At 42.4% G+C, this 22,606-nt stretch overlaps 2 protein-coding genes across 2 annotated transcripts; one reads left to right on the top strand and one right to left on the bottom strand.

Moving 5' to 3' along the window:
- Positions 1-1,911: 1,911 nt before the first annotated feature.
- LOC131293049 (chitinase domain-containing protein 1) lies at positions 1,912-3,388 on the top strand. Its single transcript, XM_058321129.1, has 4 exons — positions 1,912-2,193; positions 2,274-2,454; positions 2,518-3,121; positions 3,188-3,388. The coding sequence occupies exons 1-4, from the start codon at positions 1,912-1,914 to the stop codon at positions 3,327-3,329; spliced, it is 1,209 nt and encodes a 402-aa protein (XP_058177112.1). The 3' UTR covers positions 3,330-3,388.
- A 356-nt stretch (positions 3,389-3,744) lies between these two features.
- Positions 3,745-14,243, bottom strand: LOC131282383 (estradiol 17-beta-dehydrogenase 11). The gene is made up of 5 exons (XM_058311830.1): positions 14,088-14,243; positions 7,845-7,962; positions 4,371-4,606; positions 4,126-4,287; positions 3,745-4,047 (listed from the first exon to the last, which is right to left on the bottom strand). Exons 1-5 carry the CDS (start codon positions 14,241-14,243, stop codon positions 3,745-3,747), a joined length of 975 nt encoding a protein of 324 aa, XP_058167813.1.
- Between the last annotated feature and the right edge of the window lie 8,363 nt (positions 14,244-22,606).

The following is a 22,606-nucleotide window of genomic DNA, read 5'->3' as shown; positions in this document are numbered from 1 at the left end:
GCACGAGAAAGTCCTTGAGCGGAAAGAGAGTAGATGTGGAGTTTACTTTCTTTTGGTGGCTTTGGAGCTCCACACCGGTTCCCGTGGTGGAGAACCGTTGCGTTTTAGTCCATCAGCAGTTTGGCGATTTATGTAATTCTACAACGTTTTTTCGGAGTGCATTTATCGGTTTAAACATTTTCGGATTGTGTGATCCAAAAATCAACCCGTTTCATGTATTAGCATATGCTAACTTTAAAACAGTTGCGAATTCTGCCATACCTTCTCCACCAGGTAATGGATGTGCTTTCCGAATCCTATCAACCATGCGTGTCCGTTCCAGTCGGGATGCCTGACTACAGGGGCCGTTGGTCGCATGTCGCTGGCGTGAACGGGAGATAACGGCACACCGGTGCGTCACGCGTTGAAGTCGTCGTTCGGATGGTTTCTCCAATCCCTAAAGTGTGTCTTTCAAGCATTGGCTGCTCGCTTTTCATTTCGTTTTTCCCTTTTAGTGACAACGCAGAAATTAAAACGTGGGATGTAAGCACCAACCGTTGTTGCCGTAGGTCAGGGAACTGTGCCGAATGTTGTGTCAGGGAACTGTTTTTGTTGTAGAAATTTTGCGTTCCTTCTCCTAGAAATATTTTCCCGTGAAGTAGACTTCATTGTCATACGTTGCACAATCAACAACTGTATTAACAAGTGCTCAGTTGCCATTCCTAAAAACAGTTTTAGGCACGAGTTTTTAAAATCATGTTATAGCGAAAATCGCTTATTCAATTTTTATGGAGATCGTACTTCAACTTATTTGCTGTCAGGCTGCATTGAAACATGCCACAAGCAAAGACAATTAACAGATAGGTCGGGTCAAAGCTATTTTTTGCTCCGCCATTGTTGTGACAGTTGGTTAAAAAAGTGTTTACAAAAATTTCCAGCATACTTGTGGGAGATCTCCGGTAAAATCTTCGCGAAATAGGTAGTTGGTAATTCTAGATCACAGTATCCATGGTCTTGCGGATAGAAACTGCTCTTCTGTGTGAAATCATGTGATATAGATCCTTTTGCTCGCTGTGATTGCCGAAATTAAGTGTGTTGGTCTGCCTTATACCCAGTCTTCCTCCAGAACATATTTTGAACGCCTCAACTCTTTTTTCTTTTGATGAAACATACCAAATTTGCAGTTTTACCCCACTTTCTTCGCTGTTCGTGAGAAGTAAACAAAATTTTAACCAAGTGTCAAACATTTTCCCACGGTTTTCGGCTCGTTACATGGTATGCTGCGACCTGTCTGTTAATTGTCTTTGGCCACAAGCCACCTAATCAGATCGCAGGAACGGTTGATAATTTGCAAAAAGAATAATTTCCTTATAATTATAGTCCTCATCGGTTTGAGACTGTGAACAGCCAATGTAAATTGTATTATGATGATCGAAAAAAATCCCAAATCCGCTTTCATTCAACGATATTTAAATTTTCCCGCCAAATTCAGTTTCATCGATTGTGTTCATTCATCGTTCTTTCATCGACACAACTGTCAAATGTCGACCGGCCGTCAATGTTCATCTGCAGTGTTCATCTGAAAGTAAACAAACAAACCACGTCAACCTGCCTCATTTAGTTATTTATTTCATAAACTAAGAATTACGGAAAAATCTTTGTTGTACAGAGTTATCTGTCTTCAAAAAACCTTTCATTTGAAGGGTCTGTTGCTAAAATTGACCGAGGTACTAAAAAGTAATTAACAAATGAGCTATTTTAGTCAATATTTCAAGTTGTGATCAAGGTTTTTGAAGCTTTCAGAGAAAGTAAACAACAACAAACCACGTCAGGTTCGGAAAGCCGGAAGAAGTTATCGTCTTTAGTTGAATTGGACGATAACAAACTTATTCTCCTGGCCGTTCTGCTAGTTACAGTTTGGTGTCCTCTAATATGCTGCCAGACAAAGTTGTTCTGTTATTTATTGGGTTTTTATCGTTGTGTGTGCTAATAAACCATGGTGCCTTGGCGACACTGTCTCCGTCGAAGAAGAAGGGCAACAAAGCCCCGAAAGAACTGAAGGTGAAAACGGGTCCGCAGTTGGCGAACGTATACGATAGGGACCTGGTACAGGGCGAACCGTCCGCCCGGGACATCATCGTCGAAAATGCTGCATATTTTGAAGATACCACGTTGAAGCTCTTCGAGGGCAAAGTGCTTGGCTTTGTAACGCCGGTACGGTGGCACTCACAATACTGTGACGAGACCGGAAGTTCCTTATCAAGCATGTACTGATATCTTCCGTCTAATTGTAGTGGAACAACCATGGATACGATGTGGCAAAAATTTGGGGACCAAAGTTTGACTACGTGTCACCGGTGTGGCTTCAGGTGCTGCGAAAAGGACCAAAACAGTACGAAATTGGTGGCGTACATGACATCGACGATGGATGGGTGAAGGACGTTAAGAAAGCCGGTTCGATTATCAACAATCGAGGTATGGCGAGTATGAAAACGGTTGCTCTTATCTATATGAACAATTAATCGACTGTTTTTGCAGTGATTCCACGTGTTCTGTTTGATAAATTCGCCGATCGAGATTTTTCTCAGCTGCTCACCTACCCAGAGGAACGAACAATCGTCGCGAAACTGCTCCTAGCCACCATCCGGAAGCACAAGTTTGACGGAATCGTGCTAGAAGTGTGGTCCCAGTTGGCCGCCCGCGTCGAAGACAACTACTTGGTTGGGCTGGTGGAAGAAATCTGCAACACACTGACGGCCTCATCGTACGACTGCATTCTTGTGATACCGCCGGCGCGGAAGGAAACGTACGACCTGTTCTCACGCAAACACTTCGAATCGCTCGTCAACACGGTAACGGCCTTTTCGCTGATGACGTACGATTTCTCGAGTGTACAGCGACCGGGCGCAAATGCACCACTCTACTGGGTGCGGAACGCCGTGCAACACATCTGCCCCGATAGTGCTGAAAATGTGCGCGAAAAACGCTCCAAAATACTGCTCGGGCTGAATATGTACGGAAGCGATTTCACGCCGAACGGTGGACAACCGATAGTGGCGCACGAATATTTGGCCCTGCTGAAACACCTTAAGGGACATCTTACCTACGACGAGCATGATGTGGAGAACTTTTTCGAAGTAAAGTACGTATGGCCAGCAAATGGTTTTGCGTGCATTTGCGATTTGATAATTTTGTATCTCAATTGTAGGACCTCCAATGGACGCCACATGGTATTCTATCCAACCCTGTTTTCGATCGATGAGCGACTCAAGCTGGCCCGTGAGCTTGGAACGGGAATTTCTATCTGGGAGCTCGGACAAGGCTTAGACTACTTTTATGACCTTTTCTAAGCCGGCAATGGACGGTGGATAAAGACGAATTGTTCTCCGACTGGCTTTAATAGTTCTCATAGTTGGATGATAGGATGATTTTCGGATAATAAACAAACGGTTTGTTTATTAAAAGAGTAAATTTCGCAGCTGTGCGATATTCTATTAACTAAAAAAGCAATATAGTAATGGTTCTCCTTGAAAATACATTCTTTTAAGAACGAAATTCTTGTACACAACGAAGAGATAGTTTATGGTTTTGTTAATTTTCACTTTTTCCGATGTTACCTTTCCATTTTTTCGTATCGTATGACATAAGCTAGTAATGAATCGGCATTGAAAAGTTAAATTAGAGTATGCTTAAACATAAAACACCGCCAGTTTGGTCCAATACGTCACGCACGTATAACGGAAACAACCTGTGAGCCCTATGGCTCTACCCGGCAGTCGCTTTGCCCCGACCGCGGAAGCCCATCATCGTTTCGGGGCCTTTCATGACGCGGTACATCAGCTCCCAGCACATCTTCGCCGGCAGCAGACACTTGAGCGGCAGGAACATGCGTACGTGGTCCGGCAGCGTGCAGTTCACTTCGTTTTTCAGTATCGAGCGCACCATACTGTCGGCGACGTGCTTCGGTTCCAGCATGGGCAGGAGACGCGGTCGGCACCCGGCAAACATGCCCGTGTTGATGTAGTACGGGCAGACCAGGGTCGTGTGGATGTTATCGTAACCGTGTGTCTGCATCGGGGAGAGGGGACATTAGCTTAATTAAAGTGTTTAATAGGCTGAATGTCGTAACATTTAGACGAAGCTTACCTTGAGCTCCGTAAAGAGGGCCTCATGGAACCCGACACAGGCAAACTTGGTTGCACTGTAATCCGTACAGCCGTAAGTTCCGAGCAGTCCTGCCACCGAACCGACCGTAACGATGTGTCCACTGTTCGAGTTCATCATTTCCGGAAGAAACGCGCGGGTCGTCTGGAACAAAAATAGAGATGTTATTTTAACAAAAAGTCCTCTACACGAGGTTCATCCCTCGCAAAGCATCCTCCAAATCTTACCCAATAGTGCGACAGAATGTTCACGGCGTAAGTGCTCTCGATCGCTTTGTCGCTAAGATCCCAGAGTGTGCGGCAGGCCACGATACCGGCATTGTTGATCAGTACCTGCACGTTGCCTACTTCTTGCTGCACCTTCTTGGCTGCCTCGTACACCCGCTCGCGCTCCGATATGTCCACCAGGTAGGTATGGCACCGGTAGCCTTCAGCTTCCAGTGCATCCGCCGTTCCCTTCAGCGCTAATGGCACCGAAACCGATCAACCGCGTCAGGAATCAACCATCATATGGAACGAGTGTAAAGAAAACAACAGTATGAAACTACTTGGATGTTCCATGACATGGTTGGGCTTTTTTTAGCTAATTGTTTTTTTCGTTCGCCTTAGGCCCTCCACGGCGATGTGCAAGACCACCGCGATGGCGCGATGTCGCGACGATTAATCAAACACCATCAGGTTGGGACATGCGATTTGTCATACTCTTTCGATGATTCGGATGTCCATGTTACAGGCGAAGAAAAATTATGTCTGTCATTTAGTCAAAAGGAACATTTCATATGCGAATCTAGAAAAGACCAAGGGTGGAGATACGGTGGAAAACATAATGGATCAGAATGACTGATTGCTGGATGCTGCAATATGTCCGCAAGTCTAGACACCATCCACAATGCAGATTGCAACTCCTGTTCCATCTAAACGCCACCAATTTGATGCTAACCGGAGCATTAACTCACCCAAGCCGTCGTCCGTTATTGGGCTCAATTATCCACCGGCATAGATTAATAATCCGGTCACCTAATGGGGGCTTTGTTGATTGTAATTATTTGCCTTCGCCGTCGTAAGCAATACCATTAGACCCCGATTTGATCTCTTCATACGCCACCGGAGGCCAGAAGACACGGTCTGGTGCGAGATCGATTGTGTCGATTATGTTAATTTTATGCGACGCATTGGAGACGCGTACGAATCGCTGTAGACAAACAAAACCCGCTTCCAGTGGCCCTACCATGGAGTCTGTTTTGTTTACGTACTCCGGGTCTAGACTAGACGTTTCCTGCCGACCCTACCGATACCGTGCCAGTCAATGGTCGTTGAAAAAGCCCTCGCGAGTGCTGTCTCCAGTGCATCCGGTTTGGGAATGCTGGTGACTCGAGCACGTGGCACAACTATTTTTAGCGTCTAATCATCTTCGAATACTTGCTATGGTTATATTTTTGATTCGCCGAGCAACGTGATAATCAGTTTAGTTTTAATGTTTTTGGAGTGCCTTAGTTTGTCATTTTTAAACGATTTTTAGAAGCATGTGAAACTCACAAGAATGTATAATATTATAGCAAGTTGTGCTGATAAATTGCACATCTTCTTTCAACTTAATTTGATAAAACTATATTTATAAATATTACTAATGAAGTTTAAATGTTTAATAATAGTATGATTGGTAATTCTAGGGTAATTTTGAAGATTTTTATTTGTTTCTTTTTTGTGCCTTTGGCTGAACTCAAATCACTTTAGCTACTTTGGCATTTAGCGTAAGTGTGCATTTAGTGATAGAAGACAATGACTCTGACTGATCACAAGGAACTGACCATTTTGGAAAACGAGAAAGAGTTGTATATTTGCTTCTTATCAATGGATGACATTTGGGCCGTATGGTGCCAATAGAACCGTAAGAAAATAATTAATAAACATTGTGCAAAACGACTAATTTAAATTTGCATCTCATATAGTGTGCGACTGAGAAACAAGCAGGTTGTTTGTTACTCTCTAATCTCAAGCGACAATCACGAGGTTCGCATTTTAAAAGATTCTTTTGATGCGTTTCTTATATTGATACAATAAATCCACGATAAACAAACCAGTTCATTATCGTCATCTTTTGGAGCGTATCAGTTTTACATTAATCGATTTTTGTGAGCTCAGCGGGTGAGAAAACTTTGATTCATAAATGATTGATTGTTGACAAATCAGTTTCTGTTTATAGACGCAAGAACCTAAAACAACTTTTCAAACCATGGAGCGGGTGATGGGGTCCGAAACAAAATGGCTGTACTACTGAAGGTGAAACTCTAACCAACAAAGGTGTGAATTTGGCACGGTTGACACGAAAAAATCTAGTTTTTATTCCACTTTGTCTATACGCTTAGAAAATACTTCCGCAAAGTTGGATGAGCAAACAGATTATCGGTTGATTGCAAAGATCGTGCTAGAAACGACACAAATGCTTGGTGCGATATTAATCCATCGAGTTAGCGGTTCGGCTGTTGATATATCCTTGCCGACCATGTGTGCGACCGTTTCCGGTTCCCGCGATAATGAAGTTTAGTCTCGTGTGCTGAAAGTTGAAACCATATATAAACCTGAATGCTGCGAAACGAAAGAGAAATCTCCTACCAAGTTATAAATGCAATGGTAGGATATTGGCCGGGCTTTGACGGGTGCACGGTTATTGGTAAAACCAGAAAATTTGCGTATTCTATGACCACGGACGATGGCACTGAACGATGCCGAAGGAGCATCGCCAACAACAGGTTTCGTGGAGGACTTCGCATTGCATAAGACTTGCGGCTGAACGGGTTTCATGGTCATTTCGGTAAGGGATTTCCACCATACGGACGAGAAATTGACTTTTTAATTTGTATCAACCATCAGTTGTTATCGCAAACTGCACAGATTCACTCAAACGAGCGTTCGGATTGTGCAATTTCTTCCGATTCTGTGAGAAAAAAAGTTTGTTTGACTTTGCTTTGCATCAAATCCAACGGTATCAGATAGCTTTTTACGGTATTCGAAGATTAGTGGAGGTCAGTGGGAATGTGTATCTTTGCTTAATCTAATGAGTTTCGTCTAGCTATACGGTCCTAACTATAAATTGATGAAATGTTTGCACATTGGCCCACCAAGCAGAAATGCCGCTTCGAACTGAGAGCCGATTGGATACAACTAAGGTATTTACATCACAAATAATGTACATATACAGAAAGTGTGATGATTTATGTATACAATCGAGTCGAGTCTACCTTAAAAAATAGTCAACCATAAAAGATTCCAATTAACAAACCTCTAGATGCTTTATCTTTATCGCATGCTTTATACTTATGCTAAGAATCGCTTCCATCACATCGGTTGTTGCTAGCAGGAAGTGTTTGTTCTTATGAATGAGACTCGATTGTCTTTAAATGCTAGATGTTAAAGCCATCAATTCCTACAACCACCTTCTTCGTTTCCTTAGGCCCGCATGTTACCTCGCTTCTCACGTGTTAGTGCTGTTCGTAGGCGATTAACATTAATCAGCGTCGGCAGCGGCGTAAAGCTGACGTCCTATCAATCAATAAGCCACTGTCGATCACCGATAGGAACAACGACAAAATATCCCCCTCCCCCCTTCGATGGGTCAGGTGTCGTAGGTTGTGGTGTCCGTTTGATCATGTTTTATGTACAGCCAGCATATAGAAATTATGCATAGGACGCGGCTGCGCTTACCGTCCGTGTTGATGTCCCAGATGACTACGCGCGCTCGTAGACGCGCAAAGTTCAATGCCAACTGCCGACCAACGCCGCCACCTCCACCCGTTATCAGCACCACCTGGCCGGAGATATCCTGAGGCGAAAGAAAACAAAATCAACATTAACTTTAGTAGTATGGGGTGGGTTGTATTTACGAACATGCCGCAGCTTAAGATTAACGCAGTGGTAAGATATCAATTGCTGTTGAGTCTTTTCTTCAGCTTTCTGTGTGGTGCTCGAGATGGGTGTGGTTGGTGATTTGGCATTATAACATCAGCGAACGCCATATGTCTTCCTTTTATCTGCTAACATCGGCATCGGCTTGGCAAAGGCGTGACACACTTTCGTACATCCTCTTTCGTATATATTATGCATTGGCTTTTCGAAGAAGGAAGAAGACTGTGCACTTTCTAAATTGATTTTATTTTTGTACCTTTCTACGAGCAAAATACAACATACAAATACAATACTAAGTAAATAATGAATAGCAATTTTTGAACTTTTAGTTTCATCTGTTTTTATATTTACAGTGAACCGAATGTCTGTCAAAAACTACATACCACCATGTTTTGGATCTTATTGAATCGTTTGTTGAAATAATTTATTGATTTACTGACCAGCTCAGACCCAAGGTGTTATATTTATCTTTTCAATAACGGAAAGTTTTGATGGTGAAATGTGTAATGAACATAGAAACACGTTTCATGCTACGCTCTATCCTGGTTTGTTCAGTTCAAGGTCAAATGAGACAGTGTTTTTATTAGTACTTTAAAATACCACAGAATTCCGTGGCAAAAAAAAATTTTCCTTCACATCTACGCATGTCGTTAATTTCGAAGCTGGTAGAAGAAAAATTTCGGAAATTCAAATCCACCCTCCGTATGCGGTAATGAAGCAAGCACAATGTGGCTCATTACTGAGCGAACCCTTTGCTGTTAACCGCACCATTCCGGTGGTTTGTCGGCTTAAGTGCTTTTATTACGAAAGGGGGGGTAAAACGCGACAACAACAAAGAACACCACCTAATCAACTCCTTCCAACTCCGCCTAATGGCCTGTCAAATACCGCACACGCCTGGCTTTGCTTTTGTCACACCGAACGCATGCGACACTATCTTCTTCATTCAGTACACATTTCCACTGAAACGCCACTCTTGACTGGTTCCTTCTCCTCCTTCCCACCACCGCGTGTCTCAAAGGGTGAAGTGTGAAGAAATCCTAGAGAAGAACGTGACACCCTTTCGTGCACCGACTGTTTGCCAGTGCAAACAAGGACTTTACGAGCGGCGCAAGATGTCTTCTTTTTTTGCCAATCTCTGCCAAGATTTGCTTGCGTGAATTGTTGGATGGAAGAGGCAGAAGAGCAAATATTAGGTGAACCTTTTCACCGCGAATATCAATATTGATCCCAATCGCAAACTGCACTCGCGGGGAAATGAAATGAGACGATCGCGACCGCCATGTGACATTTGCACACAGCGATTTCACTCGTCAATCTAGATTGGCAAACAAAAAACCGCTGGGTTTTATTGCGAACGGAAAGTTTGACATGGATGAAGAAACACTAGTTAGGGTTCGGTTTGATACACAACAAATTGTTTGCGACGGTGACGAATTTTCCCGCACAGTGATCCCAATGTGAGGTTTCTAATTCGTGAACGCGACGAGAAAATTTACTTTTAATAGGCACTACCACATCACTAAACAGAACTGTGTGACAGTTTGCCAACATCACCGGATTTCGGACGTCGCGCAATCGTCGCCCTAATAGTGCCCCCACCGGTTCGACCCCCAGGGAGAAAGCGCTTCCAGACGTACGGCAAACATTAACCATGGTGGTTTGTTTTTGTTTTCTTTTTTCCAAACAGTTTGCATGCCTCTTGGTTCCGCGAGGTCGAGTGCATTGTTGTTATGCATCCCGCCGGGTTCGTCGCCTTAAAAGCGGTGTTCGGCCGTTGAAGTCTTTTGTACATTTCAAACCGAATCTTGGGGTTTCCGTTCACTTTTTCGGCTGAAGGGATAGGTTTTTGATCCCCATGCAAGTTACGCATAGGAACTGTTGGCTGTAATGGTAAATTCAACATTCATATTACTGATCACTTTTTTTTGGCGCAATTGACATTTGACGTAGTGAAAAAGTCCCCCGATTATTCAAGTGTACAACCGGTTCCATTTGTGACGAACATCTTGACGAGCTTCATCCAAATGTCAGCATGTGCGCGGGATGTGTATGGTGAAGTATTAATTTCACCGCTGTTTCAAAACAATTGTCTTCCCAACTCCCAACACACTTCTCGCTCGGCAGTTTTCCGTACTTTGACCACTCCTGGTTCAGGAGAAATCGAGGCTGGTGAAAAAAACCAACGAAAGAGAGTTACTTCAGCAGTATTAATTTAATGTACTGGGTGCGGTAGACGTCGGCTATGATACGAGCTGACTGGGTGGTTTTTGTTGTTTCCCTTTTCCCTCCTTTGCTACGATTCGGGTTCCTGCAGACTTGCAGATCTGCCCGAGGTTCCTGACTTTTATGTAAGACATGAGTATAAGTTGTAGCTAGCGTACGTTTGTAGTACTGTTTTCGAACCGTTTTACCGCTTTAGCAACGAACGTTCGCCTTCCACATGTATTAAAATGAGCGGTAGTTGTTGGTAGGCTACCAGCTAGAAAATTACTTTTTATCAGTTAGAGAATGGGTTAGTACAGATGAAAGAAAGAAGTTAAACAACTTTCTGTAATTATGTATTAACTAAAAGAATATATAAATATTCAACTAGAGCGTAAATCAATCTCTCAATCAACGATGCCTTGAATTTATGTCATCCTTAATTCAATAATTGAACTCACTGACAACGGTTAAGTAACTTGTTTTCCATTTTTCCTCATAAGGTCTGAAGCAGGCTAATTCTGTAAGAGACACAAAACGCTCGTTGCAAGCAAGCATCCTTTGCCCGAAGAGTGGGCTCCCAACGGCCGTAGCGTAATTATCTTCCGGCGTGTCACTCGAATCACATAAATTGATCCATAATCGCTGCAAATAAATGATCACTTAATAATCCACCGTGTCGCTAAGTGCCCGGTGATACCGGCGGTGACACTTGCGCTCTAAACTTAAGCCCGACCTATGGTGGAGGGGCGTTGACTGGCGATTTTGCATTTCGCTGGGTGACCAATAATAACTGTCAGTGCGCCGGTATCGAGAGGTGACGGATTTCGATGGCCGGTGGCCAATCTGGGTCGGGTCAGTGAACCGTTTTTGACCGAGCAACGATGGCGATGGGTCAAGGAAGGTGCTGTTTTCCTTTTGCACCAAGTGTATACCGAAAGAGCTGTTGTTAATTAACGGACAAGGAAATGACTTGGCGCATTAGCATGTTTAGGAGTTGCGGGTAGCTAATCCATTAAAGTTTCATTTTGACATCGTCTGTCCACCGATAGCCTTGTGGCCTTCGCTCAAAGTGATTTTCAAACCATTAATTACAAAAATCTGTCTTCTATTTATTACACGAGCTTAAGACCAGGTTGTAAATCTGCAGAAATTAAGAAGTACTCTTGGAAAATTCATAGGTAAAAACACAAGGTCCCGCTAATCATTCCGCGAGTTTTCAGTTAGAAAAAACATTTGTGTCTTTAGGCACTAAGAGAGCGGAACGTAACAAGTGTAGGGTTATGCAACAAATGTTATGTTATAGCTAAAATTACATGGCTAAAACAACTTGTTACTCATAAATCAGCGAAAATAATATTACAGAGAAAAAAATCTATCAAGTGACATTTTTCCGACGAAGTTGATGAACTTTACTTATTGCTCAGCAACTTTCACAACACGCCCTCGACTTGTCAATTGAATTGTTGTACCGAGTGAAGAAAAACATCGGTTATTGATTGCTCAAACATATCATGCTTTCGCTAATTTGTTCAGGTATCGCTGACTGTTCCACTTTACTTTTTCTATTGTTATTTTGTAAAGTACTAGAGTGCAATGACATGCACTCGGTTGATGCTGGTTGTACATCAAACCGTCCGTTTGCTGGGCTTTAAAAATGATTCACAACAGCTTTGCAGTATGAAAAGTTAAGTAGAAAAATGACCCATCTTGTTGGATTCACATGTAAACAATACACACATCACACATTTCCATTCGGGATCCGCCAAAGATGGCGCCTGTTTTGGGATGCCGCACGTGGTGAAACGAACGCATACCAATTTACATGTTTTACATAAATAGGGCCCACCCCTAGCCACCTTTCCCGCCGGTCCTGGCCGGCAGTTTGTGCCGTTGGTCGCATAAATTAGTTGGTTTATGTGCCCTACCAATTCCCTTCCGTTTCTTGCTCACCTTCACCCGAAAAAAACGGACGTCGAGAGACGGATGGAGGTAGTGTGCGCTGCGAAAAGGTTGCGAAATGTGAAAAGAAGGCGAAGAGATGTTGGGAAAATACTTCACAGGAAACACGCCCTAGTGGAGCGGCTGTTGGTGGATGAAGTAGGAAAAGATAAGAAGCTGACCACGCTGACCGTTCCCCAATTGTACCGTAGTGGGCTTAAATTATTCTCCTCAATACCGGTTTGCTTGGCACGAACTCAAGAACTGTCCTCATTTCGCCGTTTTACCAAAAGGGAAAGCCATCAGTCGGGAGTATGGTTGTGTATGGTAAAAGCATCTCCGGTATGGTTTCGAGGCGTGCGCTTAAGCGAAGTGTTTGGGCGGCTTTATGAATTCGGTTTCCCTTTCGAAAGGAGGAGAGCATCGAAAGTAAAAGATACCTTGAATTAACGAGCAAGCCTTCGATTGCATTACTCTTATTTGGACCGAAAGGTATTTTTGCATTTAAAATATCAACTGAAATACAAATGAAATACTCTGAATTCGTTCAACTATTCTCTTCTTTGGAAAGATACCTATTGCTAAGGCACTTTAAAATCCTCCTAATCTCCTCTTGAATTCTCCTTATCTAACGTTTAGTTTGTTTTTCTTCCATAATGTATCTATGCCGAAGTGAAGTGCTTTTCGTTGAGGAAGGTTTACTCCCCCGTATTCCGTTGAAATATGCATTTTACAGCCTAGCCTTTCAAGTTATGTAAACTTTCTCTACCGTTTGCAACTCTGATTGTTTTCTTTCATCCTATCTTTTATTTGTTTTAATTATAAGATGGAGGTAGGAAATCTATTTCACCACACTTTGAAATGAAGTCGGTCTATTTTTAAATTTGTTGACACCGCGTTCAAATGAGATCGTATGCATTCGATGCGCCCATTTACCTCACACTCGGAGAAAGCTACCCGAAACCTGGCAAAACCGATGGAATAAAAAAGATAATTGCCCTTTACGGCCCCATTTTGTGCAGTCCGATCAAACGGTGGATCATGGTGGATCGTTAACCATACTTTCATGCCTTAACGACTATTTTCAACTGCCAGCGGTTGCAACTTGCGGTTTCGATCGATCGGTTTACAGTTTTGGTGAAAGGTGTATGCACATAGTATAGTTGCATTTGCGTTGTTTTTGCGGTAGTCCGGCAGCAAAAGGGGGGCAAGGTTTTCACTGATTTGCGCTCGGATCGTTCTACGATATTCGTTTCGTACGGGGTATGGTGAGACAATAAATATGATCACCTTTATGGTTCAGGTGGGAAGTATTATTGCAAAGCACGTACCGCACATGCACCATTGTATGCGTCAAGTGTGACACAAGTCGCAGATAAATAGAAACCCCGCGACGTATTCAGATGGATTGGATTCAAAAATGCAAATTGAAAAGCAAATAATTAAACTCTATTGATATTCTAATTGACTTTTTGAACGTGCCAATATTTCTTCCCATTATTTATGTTCGTACGTTGAAAGCACAAAGGCCTACTGGAACTTTCAGGGTTTTAGAAAATTGAATTCAAATATTTTTCGAAATAGTTCATACTGATGTAGTAAAAACGTTATAGCTTTCGCTTCAACTCGAAAGAGATCCTTTAGCCATTTCTTTAATGTTATTACCATATTTTGTGTATTTATGCGAGCATTGCTTACACAAAAAATTACAACTGGCCACATTTTCGTGCGCATCAATCAACATTAACAACCCACATCACGAATCCGAAACTATCAAGGTCAGCTCGCGGCTTAACGGCTCGCCGAACTTCTTCTATCCCTTTTTTCTCTATTGATCATCGTTACAGACCACCACCGGAGTTACATTGGGGGTTCTCTAATTTCCCACATGCTTACCTTTAGCTTCCGAAACTGATACGGTGTGAGTGTGAGGGCGATCGTTTCCAGCACGTAGTAGACGGATTTTACGGAAAATATCAGCAAATCAATCAACAACGAGAGGAAGTGATCGAGCGGATTCTCGTACAGCATGTCGCGCATTCGCAGGACCATCTTGGGCGTGTTTGGGTGTTGTGTCGGTGTCCGCGGTTTGCTGTAGAAGGGAGTGAAATTTGTTTGCCCCCTCTTCCTCCTAAAACGGCTTCGCTTGCGTCGCTTTTCCACGCCGAATCAAACACGTAGATGAATTAACAAACTCCCGTAGAGTGGTTCAACGAACTGCACTTTTTCACTTCCACCGTTGGTGGCGAATTTTCACTGAAACGCACACTACTCGCACTAGTCGTTTTCAAAACATCAAACACTGTTGCCCTCCAATGCTTCAGAGGGGCTCTAACTTTCTTCCCGTTTTGCTTCACCGTAATCGGGTCAATCGGTTCAACCGAGATCCAGACGAGATCCCGTTGTGACCACACGGCTTTCACACTTCCCCTGCGATTGCTTGAGATGCTTTCTTCGCAACCACCGAACGAACCACTTCCACCACAGGAGGCAAACGCGATGGGAACAATTTTACTACGAACCAAACGCTCGCGGGTTCCGAACGCGACTGCCGACGAGCGCTCGCGCCTATCGCCATGAGCCGGTGATTTCGGTGGCTGATCTAGCAGCGTCCAACAGTGCAGAGACTCTCTTGTTGGCTCGCTCACTCGACGTTGAAGACGATCGACAACGGCAACGAAACTGGCGAAGGGGTGTTCGAGAAAGCATCCATAAGGGGCCGTGCCCTTTCGTTCGTCGGAGACGATCCGAGATGTAACTCTTTCTTTCGCACCGAAATTTGGAATTCCTACAAGATGATGGATATGTTGGTTAACTGAACACCAGCTCAATCACTTTCGTCAATGGTTTGGTTTCTTGCATCTAACAACTCCCTAAATTATTAGGGAGTACCGTAGTGGAAAATTACAATTACTTGTATACCAAACTTTTATATTTTGATTGAGCTCTCATCGTAAATTTGTTCTATAGAAACATTTGGGTTTTTGAAGTTTATAATGTTTTATGGTTCTACTTTTACATTTGAGGTTGATTTTTCGGTCCATGTTTCTGTTTCTTTTCACGTAATTAGTACATTCAGTGGACTCAGAACTTTACCTTAAAAATCATTTATTTATTTATTTATTTATTTATTCAGCAAGTTTTTTGAAGACAACACAAACTTGACATACTGTCATGATCTGCACGATGATCTCTTGAGACTTCCTACGCGTGTTGTGTTTGGCCTTGTATGTCCTCATTTTTTTCTTCTTGTTATTTCTTTTCCATTTCTTTGCCAGCTCCCGTGAACGAGGCTTTTTTCCACCTCGTCCGGCATAACGTACGTGTCAGATAGGTGATTGTTGGCATCGCCGGTCCACATGAGCTTATGTTTGTTTAGCAGTCTGCGGAAGTACTACACCGCAAAACGTACTCGAAGATCACAGCGACCCCTTAAAGACGCGTGACATTACAGATCCGGGACGCGGAAGATTTTTTTCATGACTGATTGTCCAAAAGCTTAAAATAAATTAAAAATAACTATCACTAAACCCATTTTGATCTTCACCGAATCGAGCGACTCGATAGACATATTCGGTTCAAATGCAACACCTTGCGTTATATAAGAGGGGCGCCCAACGATCGAACTTGAGTGGAAGAAAATTCCCTTCAGACGGGTGCATCGCTAAAGACAAATGCTCATCTCCGGCCCGTTTGGAGATGGTCCCAAGCCCTCAACCGGTTTTCGTTCGGCGACGCCGGACTGCAATAGCCACGACTCGCATCAAAAGTTGGGAAGAAAAGAGAAAATCTCACCTTTAATATAGGGTTTTGTAAAAGCTTTGGGGATGTATCAGGTGCAGCATAGTCTGAGTTCTTGCTAAAATGATTTCTAAAATATCTTCATTTAGCCCGAAATTATTCGTTGACCTTTGAATAATAAAATTAGACGAGATAATCACACTTACTCTCTGCAGCTCTTCGGTCGCTTAACATTTCGTCATCTCGTTCGACTGGCCTGAGAAAAGCTTCATTGTTGGTGCAACGGTGTGAACCGTAAATGTTTCCCTCACATTCAGCACCACAATCCGGACCGACTGGATCAAACAGTAAAACCCACCCGATGATCGGACCGGGTGTGAAGAAGATCCTCCTTGCTGTTCAAATTTATAGACGTAAGCCCCTCCTGGCCTCGGTTAGTTGACAAACGTTATGGAAAAATCATGTACTGGGGCCAGTACAGTCTCGCTGGATACGATGGGTCTTGCTTGTGGCGTTAGACAAACCAAACGGGTGACGAGAAGTAGGATTATGGGTGTGTGCAATTGTTTGAATAATAGTTTGGACTGAAGCGTATTTTTCACACCCTTGCAGACAATGTGCGATGAAATACTACCTTTGACGAATAAGTCTAGATATGGGAAAATAAAGAACAAATAAAATATTCCATACTTTTGATACAATTTCATTTCAAATGAAAATGTGTTTCTTTGGTACAGAAAAATCGTTCCATAAAATTAATCCGCGCCTCAAGGTATGCAAACCACAATACTTTGCTCACTAGATGATTACTTGATCATCAAGGCCGATGTTGTAAAGTTGTAAAGGGGCTTGGTTCAAGGATGGTCAGTGTTAACGATGCGTACTCATTTCTCCCACCCCTACGTTTAGCCTTAAACTTTACGCTTTCAAGAACTTACCTTGCCGTCGGAGAGCAACGTAGTGAATAAAGAAGATGCTGTTTTTCGCTTCCATCATTTCTTTCCTTGCCCCATTTCTTTTACCCATCAAGCAGTTTAAAACTGCTGAACAAAAAAAATATCGTTTTCGGATGAACTCGGTGACGTTGAGTACCTTAGAAGAAACGCATGAAAAGAAACGCACAGCTCTATGCTCAGGTTATGAAAATAAAACATAAGTACAAATAGACTGTTATATTTGCAATTTGCCATTCTGTTTTTCTTAGGGAGTTTAAGAGAAGGAATGTGAATGTTGGAATGTGAATGTTAATGGCCGATGGCACCATACAACCGAGTGCTGGTTGAGACCATACTGGCTGACTGACGCCTGTGCGTTGGGTGTGAAGCATTCAACGTTCAAATACAACAACGACGATAACAGAACATGTTGGTATGTGACAACCCTACACAAGAACATACAATAAACTCCACAAAGTGCAACGAAACTTCTTCCTCATCCCCTTCGATCGCTATTAACAGTATGATCCGCAGTCAAAGTAGTAGTACCTAAATAGTTAAACTTCGACCGACCAGGCTAAAACAATCATTCGGGTTTTTGTTTCTTTTGTGCATGTCAGAAAGGAGGAAAACATAGGACCAGTTTGATTTAACTAAAATTGTATTCCCTGCTAAATTAAGTGAAGTGAAAACTTTTTGGAAATGCTTTGACATAAGTTCCAACTCAACGTGAACTCTACTGATTTAAATTGAATTACTCTCGATTCCATCTAAAGGACAAACCAAATGGGCAAACCAACAGGGGAAAAAGGGCTGAAAAACTGATCCTTCCCTGCAAATGCGTGCGTGTAAATCGTGTGTTTAGTTGACTCTCTGTTGACTTGTTAATTTACTTGTTGCTAAAATTACGTTTCCCTAGCTGCTCGATCGGTGCGATCCATAAGAGTGTGTTATCATTTGTTTAGCTGCACTCGTTCTAGTCGTTCGTTTCATTTTCCATCTGGTAGAATAATCATCATAAGGTTGTGGGTTTTGTTTGTTTGCTTGTTTTCTTTTAAAGTTACGTCTGAAAGATACCGGTACCGGAAGAGATCCGGCCGGGAAGCGGAACATGTATGCTCCTTCTGCTCGGTATCGTGATCATCGTACGTAAAACATGTTTATTCAATGCTCTTTTACAGGTTAAGTCTGAGTAGGAATATGCACTAAACTCTAGTAGGCTTTGAGCCAATTCTGTGTTTTATTTTTTATGTTTCGTCCTCCTGCTATTCCTTAAGACTGACTCGGGTTCCCTTTTGCCCCACATGTAGATTTCGAAGGATTTTACTTTTTGAAAGTTTCGTGCAGAGCTGTGTGCCATTGACTTTGGTTGTTTATTATTCTTTTCCACATCCTGCCCCAAAATGTACACGATGCCTCAGTGGCCTTTCAGCCCTTTTCTGGTGCCTGGTAGCATGCGCGACGGATCCAAGACGGTAAGTATAAAGTGTACAAGTTCGTTTTGCTCCTGACGATAAACGTAGGTGAATGTATATAATATGAGTGTATAATTATATTTCCCTTTTGCTTGATGTGTCGTGTAGTAATGGATAATGGGTGCCCGAGGAGTGTGTCTTGCACGTGTACTGTGGGTTTGCCATTTTTTAAATGTTTGGATGATATTTCACTGCTGTTGCACGAAGGTGGACATTCAGTTTACATACAGGTTAATATGAATATGCATCTTTTATTAATATTTCGCTCTCAATCCCTCCTTCCTTCTACTTGCACTCCCAGCGCTTGAAATGGGTTTTCTCGGGTTTTGTAACTCTATGCTAGCTGCCTGTGCCAGGTCACTTTTCGTCGGCCTCAGCCCATCAAGAAGGCCAAGGCCTTCTCCAAGGCATGGAAAATGGGAGATTTACCGATCTTGCTTCCATGCTCGCCTCGGGTGTGTAAGTTTTCTCTCCGCTAGTGTTTTCCGCGGTCTATATGACGCATTGCAAGCAAGTCGAACAGTGTTGCCATTCGTCCATTTGGCCTCATCACTCACCCTAAATGAACTAATTTTGACGACACTGGTCGATCGAGCACTGTGGTCCAAAGGGCCTTGCGTTTCTATGAATACGTATCAATTGCTGCCATGTTGGTGATAGTTAAGTAAAAACACAACGTATTTATGCATGGTTATGACTTTCGAAAAGCCGCACCGCTTTTTATGCTTTTTGTTTTTGAGTTTCCACGTTGATCAATTTGTTCCATTTGATCGTGGCGCGGAAGTGAGCGGATATCGCTTTGGGGATTAGGCTGCATAGTAAATGTATGTTGCAGTATCTTTTTTTTTTTTTTGAGAATGCTATTGAATGTTGTGTGTATATAATATACTTATATATTTATATATAATGTGTATATTCTTATAGAGTGAGAGGTTTTTTTTCAGGGAGTTTAATTACGGGTGACTGTCTAACTGTTGCAATCATTTGTTTTTGCTTTTAATGATCCTTCTTCTTCTTGCCATAGTTTTGTCTCACTATTCTGTTATGTTCTAGATCCTCTTTGATGTATATGTATATGTATATATATCTATATAATTTATGTGAAATAGCTCAAAAAGTATCATATAGTAATCCGTTATGGATTTGGTTTTGTTTAAGTTTTCTTTTCATTTCTTTTCTTTTCACGTTTTGTTTTCCAATTATCGTTGGCCATTTTCTTGCAATGATTTGTCGGTTTCCGTTGGAACGAGATTTGGGGTGTGTCAAGCTTTCGTTTTATTAAAAACCATGATTGTACTGCGGAGTGGAGTTGAATATAATCACTTGAAAATGCTTAAAACTTCCATTATTCGATTGTAGTGCATAAAAAAAACATTAGAAAAATTTGTAAATTTTAAATCTGTGTTCAAAAAGAATTTAACAATGAGCTTTGTGCAAGGTTGTGTGAAACGCAATCCAGTTTATTTTTTTATTTAAAACAAAAATTTCGACCTAAGAAAACGGTTGCGTAATCTTTGTCGACAGGAAATATATATATATTTATAACAGTTCCAAATAAATATGAGATACTTGCATTTATTTTGTTTTTGTTAGTTTTCTCAGTTTTTTACTCAGTCTCTGATTAGTTCGTTTTTTTTGTCTCAAGTTATTTTAACCTTCCACCTTCGATTAACTCTTCCTTCCCCTTCTTACTGTCTGAAATTTCATGTAAAGTGTAAACAAATCGTCATCGCCATCTTCTCAATTGATTTTCATGTTTGCTGCCACCTTCTGTACGTTTTTCGTGTTCTTCTCTCTTGGTAGCTGCATATAATTTGGTTTTGGTTTAGTCGGCACCCGTTCAGCTAAGGTTCGTTTGTGCGTTGCCGCGGTTGGCATAAGAGCGCAATATGTATATACGACGATTCAAAAGAGTGAGAGAGTCTGCGACTCGTCAAGATAGTAATCCGCTTATTCACACGAAAACAACGTGATCGCGTAGTAAAGCTTGTTTGCAGTAAATGCGTTCCCATCGTTGATGGAAACAGTTGTACCATTAGATGGTGATTGTTTTAATTGTTAAGGAAGTTGTTCTCCTTGGTGGTGCGATGTGGATTGGAAATGGAATGCCCCCATAAATTGCCGAATGATAGTCAACAGCTACTGTGCGATACTTGATGATCTCTCCTCATAAGTGTTTTTTTTGTTTTCGTGCCGGCATCAAACGAACCTGCCGAACGGGTGGCCAAAACGACACCAAATCTAGTACCTAGACGTACGATTAACTGTATAGTAGTGCTGCAATCTGCGTAGTGGTATTGCACCCTTACACAGGACCAGCTTCCGCGCTCGTCGGGCAGCCCAAAACCCTCAACAGGCTGGAGTTGAGGGCTTCGAGTTACAGCTGTGTGATCGAAGGTTCGAACGATCGGTGGACCGGTCCTTGTGCAGGAAGGATTTGCGAGCTTCCTTTAGTCTAGGTACACCTCCTCACGAGCTGCTTCTCCGGCTCGTGCCTACAAAAATAACGCCTCGATTATTTACGCTCGATAGGGTTTTTTTGTTTTGTTGTATGTTTTGTCTGCTTCTATGCTGCTTGTATTTCTCTGGTAGTAACATGCATACGATGAATCACACATTTAATCACTAATGGGTAAAATGGAATAAGCATAACGTTGCCACTTTTATAAAGTACACATTTTCATCGAACAATTACTTAGTTGTGTGTGTGTGGGTATTTCGTATAGTATTCGATCCATCCTGTAGGAAGGATGCTGCTGCTGCTCTTATTTGAGTATGTGTATACTAATGGTTGACAGAAACGCACGCTACCGCGGTTGATAGGTGCCAGGTAACGGGGTATAACGCTACACTACCCCGGTGTGTTACTAATGACATCCGCGTAACGCAGTGCAACGCTGTCACACTATCAAACGCAGTAGGTCGGTGTTGCCGTTACTACACACAATAAGGAATAAAAAAATATATATTTTCTTGCCTTGCGTTTTTTTCCAATCAATTCCAATTTCCCCGTTCTGTGCACTTTCCTCCTACCTGCCCAATGCGAATCTGAGTTGATGATGTGTTTGCGTTCGTCTAGTGATACCCGGTCGGGTCGATTTTCAACGGTCCCTAACGGCTGTACTATGGTCAGGTTAGTTTAAATTTGCTTCTACCTAATAGCTGCACGGTTGAGACATTCCACTGCCATTGCCCTCGGTCAGAGAGGTTGTACCTTCCAACGTTAGAAAATGGCTTGGCGTCAAGATTGTAACCAGTTTATAATATTTCACCCTTCCAGATTGAATCTTCCTATTATTTTTATTTGTGATCCTGTTTTCAATCCTGCGCCGTGTCTAGCTTTTCTGTGCCTTTCATCTTAATATCTCTCTTACTAGCATCCCAAAGACAAAATATATACTTTTTAATTCACTAGTATTCCATCTACATATAGTATATATATATATATATATCTAGCCATAGTTTCCATCTTCAGGCGGTTAGTAGCTTAAAATATTGACTGGGATTGTGCTAACTCCTCCCCATCATAATTTCTCTGGCTCTCTTTAATATAGTTACGTGTATGTATATAGACATATGTATGACTTTTGTAGCTCCATCGGTATGCTTTGTATGGATATTATGATAAATCTTTCCCCTCCCTGGTCGTCCCACTCTCTTCTAGCTTACCGCATCCATGTTGGCTGCCTGCTTCGCGATACCATAGAATATTTCAAGTGTGGTTTAGTGTGTTTTTAGTGTATGTATGGTGTTTCGAGGAGGTACATTTGTGATTGATTTTTGCATTTGCGATGCAAAAGTCGCACCTCTTGCTATTGAGTGCGAGTGAATGATAAGTTATCGCACACGATCACGGACTGCTTCCTCCCTAACGTCTGTGCATGGATCGTTTTCCCCAGGCCCAATGGGAATGGGCAAATAAAAAGAAAATCGATAACCAAATCACACCCACCGAACGATCGACATTGAACACATCGAGCAAATGTTTTCACGCTCCCGTGAAAAACCTCGCACCGTCCGCGCAAAACGCTCCCGATCGATCAACTTCGCAGGCTGGTTGACAAAGTTGATCCACCGGAAATGCGGGACTTCCGAGATTCGTTCACGAAAGTCGAACAGACAACTTCTTCTGGAGCTAACGTTCCATCGAATAGACTCGAAAGGCTCAACTCGACACGAACGGTGGAATGTATGGATTATAGGGTTGTGTGTTGATGAGTTTTTCCATTTCATTTCTCTGTATGCCGTCGTCCGTAGGATGTGT

Source organism: Anopheles ziemanni, chromosome 2 (genome assembly GCF_943734765.1).
Source record: "Anopheles ziemanni chromosome 2, idAnoZiCoDA_A2_x.2, whole genome shotgun sequence".
Lineage (NCBI taxonomy): Eukaryota > Metazoa > Arthropoda > Insecta > Diptera > Culicidae > Anopheles > Anopheles ziemanni.
This window is presented reverse-complemented; position numbering and strand designations above follow the sequence as displayed.

Bases quoted from the DNA above. Each gene is read 5' to 3' on its own strand.
- LOC131293049 (XM_058321129.1), top strand. From the start codon at position 1,912: ATGCTGCCAGACAAAGTTGTTCTGTTATTTATTGGGTTTTTATCGTTG. The intron at 2,194-2,273 runs GTACGGTGGCAC...GTCTAATTGTAG, and splicing joins TGCTTGGCTTTGTAACGCCG to TGGAACAACCATGGATACGA. The intron at 2,455-2,517 runs GTATGGCGAGTA...CTGTTTTTGCAG, and splicing joins TTCGATTATCAACAATCGAG to TGATTCCACGTGTTCTGTTT.
- LOC131282383 (XM_058311830.1), bottom strand. From the start codon at position 14,243: ATGGTCCTGCGAATGCGCGACATGCTGTACGAGAATCCGCTCGATCAC. The intron at 7,963-14,087 runs GTAAGCATGTGG...CTTTCGCCTCAG, and splicing joins ATCAGTTTCGGAAGCTAAAG to GATATCTCCGGCCAGGTGGT. The intron at 4,607-7,844 runs GTAAGCGCAGCC...CGGTGCCATTAG, and splicing joins CTGGGACATCAACACGGACG to CGCTGAAGGGAACGGCGGAT.